This window comes from Caretta caretta, chromosome 13 (assembly GCF_965140235.1).
Source record: "Caretta caretta isolate rCarCar2 chromosome 13, rCarCar1.hap1, whole genome shotgun sequence".
Classification (NCBI taxonomy): Eukaryota; Metazoa; Chordata; order Testudines; family Cheloniidae; genus Caretta; species Caretta caretta.
In genome coordinates, this window is record NC_134218.1 from 4160431 (window position 1) to 4175434 (window position 15004).

Consider the following 15004-nt stretch of genomic DNA (forward strand, 5'->3'; position numbering starts at 1 on the left):
TTGGGATAATTTTCAGCTACAAAAGTCCACCATTTCCAAGAATTAGGTTAGGGGAAAATAAGTTGTTTTGCCCATGTAAAAAAACAAAATCTTACAATCATTGAAGAAGAAAGCTCTAGCACCTCCAGGCTTTGGAGCACGGACTTGAAATTTGGCGGGGATGTCACCCTAGTGTTGGAGATGTGCCTTTTCTATCCCTAGGAAAATATGTCCAAATTTGGACAAGTTATAAGCGTCTGAAAAGTCGGAGTTTGCACAAGTTCAGTAAAGGTTTGTTAGTTTGTGAGCTAAATTTTCTGAAGATTCTGTCTGCACTGAGCATTCTCGTAGATTCTAAGGCCAATAATGAGCATTGTGATCATCTTCCTGTGTAGCATTGGCCATAGCATTTCACCAAAATAATTCCTGGAGCTGATGCTTTAGAAAAATATCCAATCTTGATTTAAAAATGGTCAGTGATGGAGAATTCACTGCGACCCCTGGTAAATTGTTCCCATAGCTAATTATTCTCAGTTAAAAATGTATGCCTTATTTGCTGTCTGAATTTGTCTAACTTCAACTTCCAGCCACTGGATCATGTTATACCTTTTTCTGCTAAATTGAAGAGCCCTTTATTAAATATTTGTTCCTACGGCTGTCGATTAATTGCAGTTAACTCATGTGATTAACTTTAAAAAAAATTAATCGCACTGTTAAACAATAGAATACCAACTGAAATTAAATATTTTGGATGTTTTTCTACATTTGCAAATATATTTATTTCAATTACAACACAGACTACAAAGTGTACAGTGCTCACTTTATATTATTATTTTTATTACAAATATTTACACTGTAAAAATGATAAATAAAAACCAGTATTTTTCAAATCACTTCATACAAGTACTGTAGTGCAATCTCTTTATTGTGGAAGTGTAACTTACAATTTTTTTGTTACATAACTGCACTCAAAAACAAAACAAATGTAAAACTTTAGAGACTAAAAGTCCACTCAGTCCTACTTCTTGTTCAGCCAATCTCTATGACAAACAAGTTTGTTTACATTTACGGGAGATACTGCTGCCTGCTTCTTATTTACGTCACCTGAAAGTGAGAACAGGCATTCACATGGCACTTTTGTAGATGGCGTTGCATGGTATTTACATGCCAGATATGCTAAATATTCATATGCCCCTTCATGCTTTGGTCACCATTCCAGAGGACATGCTTCCATGCTGATGAGGCTCGTTAAAAAAATAATGCATTAATTAAATTTGTGACTGAACTCCCTGGGGGAGAATTGTATGTCTCCTGTTCTGTTTTACCCACATTCTGCCATATATTTCATGTTATAGCAGTCTGATGATGACCCAGCACATGTTCGTTTTAAGAACACTTTCACAGCAGATTTGACAAAACACAAAGAAGGTACCAATGTGAGATTTCTAAAAATAGCTACAGCACTCGACCCAAGGTTTAAGAATCTGAAGTGCTGTCCAAAATCTGACAAGGATGAGGTGTGGAACATGCTTTCAGAAGTCTTAAAAGAGCAATGCTCAGATGCAGAAACTACAGAACCCGAACCACCAAAAAAGAAAATCAACCTTCTGTTGGTGGCCTCTGCCTCAGATGATGAAAATGAACGTGTATCAGTCCACTCTTCTTTGGATCGTTGTCGAGCAGAGCCCATCATCAGCATGGACACGTCCTCTGGAATGGTGGTTGAAGCATGAAGGGACATATGAATCTTTAGCGTAGGCTCTAAAGTTTTACATTGTTCTATTTTTGAATGCAGTTTTTTTTTGTACATAATTCTACATTTGTACGTTCAACTTTCATGATAAAGAGATTGCACTACAGTACTTTTATTAGGTGAATTGAAAAATACTATTTCTTTTGTTTTTTACAGTGCAAACATTTGTAATAAAAATAAATATAAATTGAGCACTGTACACGTTGTATTCTGTTGTAATTGAAATCAATATATTTGAAAATGTAGAAAACATCCAAAAATATTTACATGAATGGTATTCTGTTGTTTAACAGCATGATTAATTGTGCGATTAATCATGATTAAAAAAATTAATCATTTGACAGCCCTGTTTGTTCCACATGTAGATACTTATAGACTGTAATAAAGTGACCCCATAATCTTTTCTTTAAGATAAATAGATTAAACTTCTTCTATCACGGTAGGCATGTTTTCTAATCCTTTAATCATTCTCATGTCTCTTCTTTAAATCCTCTCCAATTTATCAACATCATAAGAACAGCCATACTGGGTCAAATCAATGGTCCATCTAGTCCAGTATCCTGTGTTCTGACAGTGGCCACTGCCAGGAGCCCCAGAGGGAATGAACAGAACAGGGAATCATCAAGGGATCCATCCCCTGTCGCCCATTCCCAGCTTCTGGCAAACAGAGGCTAGGGACACCATTCCTAAATTGTGGGCACCAGCACTGGACACAGGATTCCAGCAGTGGTCACACCAATGCCAAATAGAGAGGTGAAATAACTTCTCTACTTCTACTCGAGATTCCCGTTTATGTATCCAAGGGTCACATTAGCCCTTTTGGCCACTGCATCATGCTGGGAGCTCATGTTCAGTTGATTAGCCACCATGACCCCCACATCTTTTTTTAGTCACTGTTTCCCATGTTAGTATCCCCCATCTTGTAAATATGACCTGCATACTTTGTTCCCAGATGTACACATCTACATTTAGCCATATTAAAATGGTTCCAGCTCCTCACAGATTCTGTGTGCTGATCAGATGGTGTATCCACCTTCCCCCCCAGAGCAACTGTAGCACAGGGCAGCAGAGACTAAGCGGGACTTTCCCTGCAGCGGCTCCTAGCAGGGACTCTTTGTCGTGCAAGGCATAGGAACTAAGATGTCTCTCCTTAGTTCTCAGTGTTGCTTCCCTACTGACACCCCAGCAGAAACAGCTTGACTCGAGGATGCAGAGTAGTGAAGAACAGAGGGACAAGTGGGAAGAGATGCAGAGCTGGGGGACAAGGGCAGGAGTCTGGGTGGAAGGGAGTTAGGAGCGGGAGCCCCAAGAGAGGTGAGGAGAAAGGCAGGAGCCAGGGTGAGGAATGATGAGAGCAGACGGGGAAGGGGGAGAGAGAGGGGAGCAGGACTGAAAGAACAGGAGCTGAGTGTGTGGGGAAGTATAGGAGCAAGGTTGTCGACACCCAGGAGCTGCGGGAAAGGAAATAGCATCGAGGTACAGAGGGAGTTGCTGGGGAAGGGGGAATAGGAGAAGAGGAGGACAGGGAAAGGCTGAGGGGATCGGGGCAGAAGGGTTTCTAATCTCTAGAGCACAATCCCCTACCAGACCTGGAAATGAACCCATTATTTCTGAGATTCATCATTCCTTTGCTGTCTGGCAACTAGCTGTGTGTGTCTGGCAAAGTATGTGTCTCCTTCCCCCTCCAGAGGCATGTCCACCAAAGCTAAAGTTATTAGCCACCTTCTGCTACTAGTTATTTCAATTAGCTTGAGTGATAGAGGACTGTGCTATGGGTCTAAAGATCCTAACCCTACTGATGACTCATGTGAGAGTCAATATGGTTCCATATGGTGGAATTTTTGGTTTTGTTTTTTCAATTTTTAAGTTTAAAAAGCCAGGAAATTACATTTAAAAGCCACATTAAATGAACATTAAGGTTTCAAAGTCAAGCAATCAGCTGGTAGGGAATGCCCACATTGAGGTTGCTTGTGAAATCTGAATTAGACCCTCTTGCGAGATGCTTTATATTATACAGTCTTTAATTACATGCTTACATAATATTTTTTCCACAGGATTCCTACCTCATTTAGTGCACAGGGATTGACAATGGTCTGGGAATGAATCAGGGTTGTGTAGTGAAGGTGGGTGACTGTAGGACCTCTACCTCTTTTGTGCAGACATTTGAAAGGGTGTGTGGTGAAGGAGGCAGCTATCACGTAACTAAAGATTGCGTTATAATGCATATTCAGGTGGGGGGGGGCTGAATTGATGGTACTGCAGTGCCATTGACACCTAACTTTCTCTCCTCCTTATCAAGTGTAGACAGTACTGGGCTCAGTTGAGGATAGGCTGAGATAATTAATGTCAGTAGAAAGGGTGAAGTATTTTGAGGCTCTTCCTGGAGCTTTGAATGCCCATTTAGTAGAGACCATCGTCTCGCCCATTTCAGGATGGCAGGCAACCTCACAGTTCTTTTGCACTGCTCATGGAGGCTCAGATGTCATCCATGACCAGCCGAGACTGGCAGAGAGATTGCATGCTAGTTTCACAGATGTAGGCTTAGCCACAGTGAGCCATGTTTTTATCACCTCAGGGCTGAGCTATTGCAGTGCACTCTGAAGATGACTCAAGAAACTACAGTAGGTTCATCATGCAGCTGTCTGCCTGCAAGGTAGAACAAACTGATATGAGCTCTATACACAGATTATGTATATTTCTGGAGCCCTTTCAAGATACTGATGTTTATCTTCAAAGCCTGAAATGGATTAGGAACTAACTGTTGAAATGACCACCTGTTGCTCCACATCCCACCATGGCAGTTGAGCTCAGGGATGCTGAGCCTGACAGAATCCAGGCTCCAACAGGAATGGAAGCAGGTTGCTCTCAGCAGAGGGCCCTCAGCGGTGGAATTCATTGCTACCTAGATTATGATGAGTCAGTCTTGTAGCCCTCAAGGTGTGATTCAAGACTCATCTCTTTTGGCAGATCTTCTCCTAAGAATAGAGTTGTGCAATGGACCTGGCTGCCTGCCTGCCCTGGAAAGCAATCCACCCAGAGTTCAGTTCCCCTAAAGCACTCACCAGTAATCTGTGAGGAACAGGATTAGAGTTTGTTCCTCTTCCTTGAGGGAGGGAACAGGTGAACATCTAAATTTATGTGAATGACCCCAGATGTTACAGGGATGGGTGTTTTAGGAGCATATATAATAAGAGTCTGGGAAATTGTTGCATACACAGGTATTGGAATTCCCCAAGGAGTCACCATTTGTTGCCCTAAGGAATATACCCATGGGGAAAGGCTTATGAGGAAGGGCTATATTAAAATATACTGCAGGCATTCTGTTTTGATTTATGAGCACACTATGATTCAGACCCAATTAATACAGCTGCTGTCATAGAATAACTAGGGGACTGCCAACAGAAATATAAGTTATATCCTTAGGAAAATCCCTACTGTGTTCCGCAGTACAAGCCTGTCTCCTGAAATTCCTGCTTCCATTCTGGAGTTACAATGGCCAAGCATTAAACCAGGGGTGGGCAAACTTTTTGGCCTGAGGGCCACATCTGGGAATAGAAATTGTATGGCGGGCCATGAATGCTCACAAAATTGGGGTTGGAGTGCAGGGGCGGGAACGAGGGGGGCGGGGTGAGGGCTCAGGGGTGGGGCCAGAAATGAGGAGTTCACGATGTGGAGGGGGGCGGGGTGCGGGGGGGAGTGAGGGTTCCAGTTGCGGGTGTGGGGGCTGGGGATGAGGTGTAGGAGGGTGCTCTGGGCTGGGAGGGAGGGAGGGGGATCAGGGCTGGGGCTGGGGGTTTGGGTGCAGAGGCAGGCTCAGAGGTGCAAGCTCCAGATGGCGCTTATCTCAAGTGGCTCCCAGAAGCAGCAGCATGTCCCTTCTCTGGCTCCTACACGGAGGTGCAGCCAAGCGGCTCTGCATGCTGCCCCGTCCGCAGGCGCTGCCCCTGCAGCTCCCATTGGATGCGGTTCCTAGCCAATGGGAGCTGCGGAGGCGGCTCTTGGGGTGGGGGCAATGTGCAGAGCGGAGTGCCCTGGCTGCCCCTACGTGTAGGAGCCGGAGGGGGGCCGTACCGCTGCTTCTGGGAGCCGCATGGAGCAGCCCCAGACCCTGCTCCTTGGCTGGAGCGCCAGAGGAGGGCAAGCCCCAGACCTCACTACCCAGTGGGAGCTTGAGGGTCAGATTTGGCTCACGGGCCGTAGTTTGCCTATCCTTGCATTAAACCCTACCAGCAATGATATCCCATCCGGTAGAGAAGCACGGGACAGGCAGGGAAGGATCATCCCAGTTTTCAGTGGGGGGCCTTTGGGAGAACTTCCTCTTCCAAAATAACTGTTTTTAGATGGCTGGTTTGGGACATTTTTCAAATTCCCTGCTTTTCGTGATTGAGGAAATAAGTTTTACAATGCTAGATTCATCTCATTGCCTTGCTTGCGTGTGTGTGTGTGTGAGAGCATCCTAAAGTAACCAAGATGAGCTAAGTTCCATCTGTTTCACGGAACCCATGCTTTGCACACACAGAGGATGGCTAAATTCTCCCAGGGAGCTGTGAATTTCCAGCAGACGGACACAACTGTGTTTGTGTTCCCTTCTGCAGCACTGAAACTTGTTTATCAGGAGATGGTGCATTAGTAATGCACGTTTCTGAGCAACTACCATTGCTTATAATGGAGTTAACAGGATGTTAGTCACTAAGAAGCACTGCATTATGTTCTGTGCTATGTAGTTAACTCATGTCAACTTTATTGATGATGACCGTTCTGCATCTACTTGAGGTGCTGTATGTTGAAACAAAGTTCCTGGGTTTACTTCTTCCCATTTCAATTAATCTCTCCAATGCATCCCATTTACCGAAAAACTTTGGTGTCCTCTTTGCAGCAAGCTGACAAAGTAGCAGACCCTGCTGAGCCAAAGAAGACCAGGGCCACATTGTTCATTGCAACAGTAAAGCAAGCCCTGAGCCAGTTACACTATGATCTCTTCTCAAAGGCTCTGCAGCACTACAAGAGGACTGATGACTTCAAAGCCATGTTATCGCAAATGAGCTCTCTTTTCATGGAGGACCAGAAAAAGCATATCCTGCTGCGAGGTATGGTGGTCTCCCTGAATGTATCCTATGGGACACAGGTATTTTTCTTGGGATCTTGTCCCAAAGCAAGCACTTCTATGTGAAATACAATGCAGAAAAATTCATTAATAATTCTTAGCATTTTTATAGGGCTTTACATTTTCAAAGCGCTGTACAAACATTAGTCCACCTAGCCATTACAAGTTAGCTTATATATTAAAACAGGCCTTCTGGTTACATGAAATAAAACCAACAGTTTACATTGTTAGGGAATTTATGCTTTTCATGCACAGCTAATACATGTATAGACTTCGATATCGATAGGAAATATTATCTTAATCCAGATCTATGGTGGGACTAAGACTGTGTGATTGTGAGAAATTGATTGTGTGCATTGGGGTGGTTTGATGTTAGAATTGAAAGTGACATTAGAGCTGTGGAGACTGTCTTGTTGGGTAATGATGGTGATTGGGATGTGTAAAGCATGTCACTATGAGGTTAGCATGGATAGTAATTTTGGTTTAACAGATGATTTTCTTGATTTTTGATGATTGTGTTGATAGGAAGTGGACCTGAGCTACCTTAATTCTACGCTGAAGTTTTTCGTGTTAGAATTTCCATGTTTTTTTACTGATCTTATTTAACAGCTTTTAAAACAGGAATGGGAGGGGACTGGCTGGTTGGGTAGTGGGTAAATGATATGGGCAGCTACTGTGGAAAGGGAGCTGGAAAGGAAGGCTGGTGAGCTGACCAGCATGGCTCACTGCTGAATAGCTATCAATCCTGTACTGGCATTTGTTTTTAATATGTCATACATTATAATAGCATCATAATACACCTGCAGCATAGCACAAGGCTGAAGCCCATGAGTCCTGGCAGCCCATGAGAAATTATGTTGTATTGTTCTAGAACATGCCCTGGATTGTTGTTAATGTCTCAGAATGAGAGTTGGTATCAATGTATTTTTAAGCATTGTGAAACTTTGATTTCTTAGCCGTTGCTGTGAATAAGAGAAGTTACTATTTTAGGTCAATTGAAAGCAAGAATTAGTGGTTTTGAAGGAATGTGTGACTGAGATGATGGTGAGAGGCAGAATCTGCTCTGGGAAGACGCAATAGAGGTCTTCTGTGGAATTTTTTTAAATTCCAGTGCTTTACATTTGAGTTGATGATGTTCATATCTTCCTCATATGCTCTAGCGAGTTATTTGTTTTTGTGGTTCTTTTTCCTTTGGACAAAATATTCTTTTAAATCCAAAACACTTATCAGCTGATTCTGACTCTGTTGCTGTCACTTACACTTGCTTTTCTCCAAAACACAATAACCTTTTCAAGCACAATAAGAATAGTCAGTGTTACAGTAAATCTCAGGTTTTTCAACTTTTGATTTCCTAACTAATAGTTCATTCATGTCCCCCACACTTCACTGTTTTTTAAATCAGAAATAGGGGAAATAGGGGAACAGATGACTGGTCTAAGGGAGTCTCCAGCCTGTGCTCTTTTACTTTTCTAACATCATGATTAGTCAGGGAAGCAATTGAGGGCACAGGATTATGAGTGGGGAAACCTGGGTTTTATTCCCCGGTCTGCTGATGACTTGCTGTATGATCATGGGCATGTGACTTAACCATTCTCTCTGCCTTAGGGCTTGTACACTATATAAAATTAAGTCGACATACAGTCACAGCAGTAATTAAAACAATAGTTCATGTCTGTACTTGCTCCTTATGTTAGCAGTGCACATCCTCACCAGGAGAGTTTACACTGACTGAAGTGGGGCATTGTGGGACATTGCAGCCCAGAAGCTGACAGCCTCAGCTGTAGGCACGGAGATCACAGCTGCGACCACTACCCCAACAGCCCAAGCAGTCAGCCTGGTGTGGGCTCACAGCTGTTAGCCCCCCGCCCCCGTGCTGGCAGCCCCAGCTGTGATCCCAAGGGGGGCTCAATTTCACAGCAGGGAGCTTACCAGCAGTGAAATTGACATTCTTGTCAGTTTCACGGCTGTTGTTTCACATTTCTGCTCTGGGTCCTGCTGTCAGCCTGCAGGGGGATCCTTTCCCCCCCAGTCCTTCTCCAGGAGATAGCCGCTGGGCTCTGGGCTGTCAGCGCCGGGCGTCGGGAGGCAGAGCTCTTGCTGTGAGCCCCATTGCTGGGGCTGACAGCTGCGAGCCCTGTTGTTGTCTCTTCTTGAGGAATTGGGAGTGAGGGAGGGAGGACAGCCCGAGCCCCCTGTCCCTGCTGCCTCTTCCTGTTGAGGGACTGAGAGGGGGAGAAGAGCCCAAATCTGGGCAGCAGCTAGGCTTGGGCTCTCCCTCCGCAATCTGTCACCAGGAGGCAGTAACAGCTCTAAGCCTGTGCCCTGCTGACAGCTCGGCCTGTCAGCTCCGGGGCTGGGATGGGGAGGGCTCCAGCTGTCAGCCCCCTTGGCTAACACGGACACTGTCGCCCTAGGTACGTTGACATAAGCACTATGCCTCTCATGGAGGTGGATTTACTATGTCTATGTAAAAAGAAAAGGAGTACTTGTGGCACCTTAGAGACTAAGAAATTTATCTGAGCATAAGCTTTTGTGAGCTACAGCTCACTTCATGTCTATGTAGCTGGCCACTTACTTTGATAGAAGCAGCATTGTGGTGTAGCTGCCTTACGTCGACCTAACTCTGTAGTATAGACCAAGCCATAGTTTCTTCACCTTTTTGTAAAGTGTTTTGAGCTCAAGAAGTGAGAAGTACTGTATAAGCACTTAGTAGTAATAGCTGCAGTAACAGAGTTTTTTCAGGTTTCAGAGGAACAGCCGTGTTAGTCTGTATTCGCAAAAAGAAAAGGAGTACTTGTGGCACCTTAGAGACTAACCAATTTATTTGAGCATGAGCTTTCGTGAGCTACAGCTCACTTCATCAGATGTATACCGTGGAAACTGCAGCAGACTTTATATACACACAGAGAATATGAAACAATACCTCCTCCCACCCCACTGTCCTGCTGGTAATAGCTTATCTAAAGTGATCAACAGGTGGGCCATTTCCAGCACAAATCCAGGTTTTCTCACCCTCCACCCCCCCAGACAAATTCACTCTCCTGCTGGTGCTAGCCCATCCAAAGTGACAACTCTTTACATAATCAAGTCGGGCTATTTCCTGCATAGATCCAGGTTTTCTCACATCCCCCCCACCCCCATACACACACAAACTCACTCTCCTGCTGGTAATAGCTCATCTAAACTGACCACTCTCCAAGTTTAAATCCAAGTTAAACCAGAACATCTGGGGGGGAGGGGGGGTAGGAAAAAACAAGAGGAAACAGGCTACCTTGCATAATGACTTAGCCACTCCCAGTCTCTATTTAAGCCTAAATTAATAGTATCCAATTTGCAAATGAATTCCAATTCAGCAGTTTCTCGCTGGAGTCTGGATTTGAAGTTTTTTTGTTTTAAGATAGCGACCTTCATGTCTGTGATTGCGTGACCAGAGAGATTGAAGTGTTCTCCGACTGGTTTATGAATGTTATAATTCTTGACATCTGATTTGTGATGTTTTTTCAGTGAGTCCATATCATTTTATAAATATGTGCAACTGTGACATAGGATAAAATTTTCAAAAGCACCAAAGTCCCATTTTCAAAAGTGACTTAGGCATGAAAGAGCCTGCATTTCATTGAGAGTAAATGGATTTGGTCTCTTAAGTGCCTCAGTCACTTTTGAGAATGGAAATTAGGTGCTTCGTATGGCTCCAAAGCTTGTCTCTCTCGCCAACAGAAGTTGGTCCAATAAAAAATGTTAACCTCACCCACCTTTTCTTTTAGGCTCCTAAATCAGATTGAAAATTTTACCTGGTGTCTGAACTGCAAGTCCTGCCAGCATCAGGTGTCTGTGGAATTTTGTGTGTGTTGGGATGTATAAACTGCATGTGTTAACTTCTTTCCTCTTTCTTTAATGAAAGAATTTTACCAGTTTGTTCGACCTCAGCATAAAAAGCAGTTTGATGAAGCATGCTGTAGTCTGACTGGAGTGGGCTGTGGCTACAAACCTGAGCACAGCCTCCTGCGGGAGGAGAGAGAGGTGTTGGCCAAGAAGGCAGGTGAGGCACATATAGCTGAGTGCTTTAATAGATGTTTTCCATCAGCTCAAAAGCACTGGTAATAAATCTGCATGAACTGATTTCCAGGACTGTGTAAGCTGTATCCCTCCATGAGATATAGAAGGTGGAAGTTAGAGCGTGTGTGTGTTGTTAACTTTTTTTTTAAACAGAAAGTTAATTAACCTGGAGGCTGAAACACAAATCCTGCCAATCTGGAGGGGCTTTGTTCTTCTTAGTGTGAGACACTGCAAATAAGGCAATGCCTGCTGTGTGTGTGATGTTTTTCATTACAGTTAGATAAAATACACAGGGTTTGACTACGCCATCCTGAAACCCAGGAAAGCTTTGTGACTGCAGAAGGAGGGGATCATGGGGGTGGGAGGGTTGATATTCATCCTCCTGGTCCTCTCTTCACCAAAAAAATGCACCTGGTGGTTTCCAGGTGCAGTAGTTGAGGAGAGAGGTACTAGGAAATTCCAGGTTTCTGATCGTTCTATGAACAGCTTTCCACGTATCTTCCAAGCTCCCCAGCCCTCAGAAGTTCACTGTTCACTGACTAGTTTAATTTAATAGGGGAAAAGCAGTGTCTGCAGAAAACAGCATTCTCAGAGGGTTCATCCAGTCAGCTAAACTCCCAGCTACACCTGAACAAGGGAGGATCCCACCTGACCTCTGGGCTGAATAGAACAGGTACGCTTTCCATAAAGAAATAGCAATGCAGATTCCCTGTTTGATTATTTTCTTGCGCTCCCCTGTTGTCTGTCAATATCCATCTGTGATTTCTTGTCTTACAGTTCGAATGTAAGCTGTCTGGGGGAGAGGCCATCTTTTTGTTCGGTTTGTACAGCACCTAGCGCAAGGGGGCCTCGTGCATGATTGGGGATCTTAAGTACTTTGGCAATACAAGCAAACAATAAGTTGTGTCGAGTGGAAATGGATTTTGAGGCCTCTAAAATATGCTAGTGTTGTATAAAATGAAACACCAAGCACGTGATTTCAATTAAGTGTATGTGCCGGTATAACCACCTAAAGTCAGAAGTTTGAGTTAAGAGTGTGTCTTTGCACCTGATTTCCTCCAGGGTGGGAAACGTGATCTGAGCACAGGAACCGTTAACCTTCCAGCCACTCAGCAGCCCATCTGTTTTTCCAGGCTTTCAAGAAGAGAGCAATTTAGGAGGGGTGGGTTAAATGAAGCTGGTTAGGAAGGTGCCACTGACAGCCTGGCCAGCGGGTGGCTGAAGGTCTGGCTAGAACAACACGAATGATGTGTTGTGATCAGCACTCTCTCTGTGAGGGCTGATGGATCCAGGTGATGAAGGTTAGGAAGGAAAGGCTGAGGGGTATTCATATTTTGGTAGTGGTATTTTATTTGTAAATATGTGTGTCCATGGGGTTCAGGGTGCACTCCAGACCAGTGAGAGTTTGTCACCCTTTACTCTGTAACCCTGAGGGCCTCACAGTGCCTTGGTACAGTAGCTCCCAGCCTGAGACGCTCACAGTCAGCAACAAGCATGCAGCTCACACGCTGAGTGTCTGTGTGCTCCCAGTCCCTGATTTTCCCAAAACTGTGTGCTCTACAATGTCCAGCCCTCTGCTGGACAGTTCAGAGAAATAATAAGGTTATTTTGTTTCTTAAAGAGACAAAAGCAGATCACAACTTATTAACTTAACTGGGGTAAATACACCCTTTCCTTCAAACACAGCACTGAGTTGGTTTATAGTAAAAATAAAACACATTTATGGAGATAGTAAGTGGTGCCAATTAAAAGGAATAAAAGTAGAGATGGTTACAAGCAAGTAAAAGTGAAAACACACCTCTAAAAGTCTAAAACTTAATCTAACGAGGTACAGACTTTGTTCAAGATGGTTTCTCTCAACGATCTTCCTTCTTCCCAGCCATGGCTGACTTTCCCTCAGACAGGACCTTTCACAGAAGTACAAGGTTCTGGCTTCCCTTGTCTTCCTAGGTGAAGGATCATTGCCTAAGCAGATTTCTCACCTATATTCAGTTTTCAGAGACTTCAGAACCCCTCCCGCCCCTTGGTTGAAGGACCCATCTTTCTCAGCTTGCAAGAGCTTTGTTACCTTGTCTGTCTAGTGATGGGTGCCAAAGATGGCGGCTGCTTCAAGGAGTGTCCCTGTGGGTGCTCCACTTAAGGTGAATCTGCACCTCTGCACTTGTAATCGGAGATTTTTAGCAGCAGTGCCTGGTTGGGTCTCACAAGCACTGTCCCCATCTTGCGCTGCCTAAGTCAGTTACATAGTGCTGTGCGACCAACTCCGCTCAGTTCCTTCTCTACTGCCCTCGGTTTGATGGCGTACTTAGCAGCACTTCTGTGCTTTAGCTTTCTCTGATTTTAACTTTACAATATTAGTTGGTTAGTTATTAGTAGTTAGTTAATATTAGTAGTTAGTTCATTGTTACTTACCCTTCCCTGTTTATTTTCTTTTAAAAAACCCACCTTTTTTTCTTATCGTAGGAATTTAAGTTTCAGTTGTTAGGACACCCCTTGGTGTAGCATGGGTACCCTCCATCATGGGAGAAACCATACTTTGAGGGGCATGCCCAGCTTCCCGGGTTTTAAACATTGCCTCACTTGCGGTTCCTCACTCCCCGTCTCTGATGGGCACTCACAGTGTGTCTGCTGCCTTGGCGAGACACACTTCAAAAGTGCACCCACTGCCACAACTTGAAACCCTGTGCCAGGAAGGTGAGAGACTTACAGCTAAAACTTCTTGTGATGGAGAAGTTTTACGCTACACATCCAATCTGGGATCACAGACCCCTCCAGGGCAATGGTTTCCTACGGTCGCATCTGACAGAGGGTCTTCTCCACACTCTCCGGGGAAGGAGCATTCTGCCAAGAAGGCGGCAAAGAAGCGAGTTTTGACTTCCCCTCCTCGAGAATCTGCCAAAAAGCGGTGTTCCCTGACTTGATAGTTCCCATCGATACCGACCACACAGAGACCTTCACCTCTGAGGTCGTGGAACCATCCGGTACCATGGGTATCTCACAAATAAAAGAACCTAGGCAGGCTGGCTCAGAAAAAGGCAGTAAGAGGAGACCTACACTCCCGACCTCAGTACCATCAGAGCTGCTCAAACATGCAACACCAAGCATCTTGACAACACTACAGACGATGGTACCACCTTCTGCTCTGCAGTACGTAGCGCACGAAAGGCATCGGTACCACCAACAACACTTTCTCTGGTATCAGTGCTGTTAGTACTGCAACTGTTTCTCCACCACAAAGATCTTCTGGTCTCCTCGCAACCAGAATCTCCACTCCTCGGTACCGAGCCATCTTACTACACCACCCAGATCAGCTCCTCCTTTATCTAGTGATGAGGATGAAGGTGAAATCTACTCCTCCCATCATTCCTTGCCTATCCATGCAGCTACTAGACCAGGTCTACCAGAACACGATAAATATCATCCAGGACCCGTACCAGTCTTTAAGGAACAAGGCTGGTACAGGCACCCATGGATGCCACTACCCATGCCATTTCTACCAGTGCAGCCTTAAGAACATAAGAACGTCCATACTGGGTCAGACCAAAGGTCCATCTAGCCCAGTATCCTGTCTTCCGACAGTTGTCAATGCCGGGTGCCCCAGAGGGAATGAACAGAACAGGTAATCATCAAGTGACCTATCCCCGTCTCCCATTCCCAGCTTCTGGCAAACAGAGGCTAGGACACCATCCCTGCCCAGCCTGACTAATAGCGACTGATGGACCTGTCCTCCAAGAATTTATCTTGTTCTTTTTTGAACCCTGTTATAGTCTTGGTCTTCACAACATCCCCTGGCAAAGACTTCCACAGGTTGACTGTGCGTTGTGTGAAAAAATACTTCCTTCTGTTTGTTTTTAAACCTGCTCCCTATTAATTTCATAGTTCTTGTGTTATGAGAAGGAGTAAATAACACTTCTTTATTTACTTTCTCCATATCAGTCATGATTTTATAGACCTCTATCATATCCCCCCTTAGTCATCTCTTTTTCAAGTCGAAAAGTACCAGTCTTATTTCTCTCTCCTCAAACGGAAGCCATTAATACCCCTAATAATTTTTGCTGGCCTTTTCTGAACCTATTCTAATTCCAATATATCTTTTTTGAGAGGGGGCAACA

At 44.4% G+C, this 15004-nt stretch overlaps 1 protein-coding gene across 9 annotated transcripts in view; it reads left to right on the forward strand.

Moving 5' to 3' along the window:
* The window catches only part of RTEL1 (regulator of telomere elongation helicase 1), a 120267-nt gene that overhangs the window by 89970 nt on the left and 15293 nt on the right, over positions 1-15004 (forward strand). For all 9 annotated transcript variants that reach the window (XM_075118660.1, XM_048820402.2, XM_048820401.2 and 6 more), the window contains 3 exons: positions 6609-6819; positions 10738-10875; positions 11449-11565. In XM_075118660.1, the coding sequence (XP_074974761.1) occupies positions 6609-6819; positions 10738-10875; positions 11449-11565 (466 nt within the window). The remainder of the gene's footprint in view (positions 1-6608; positions 6820-10737; positions 10876-11448; positions 11566-15004) is intronic.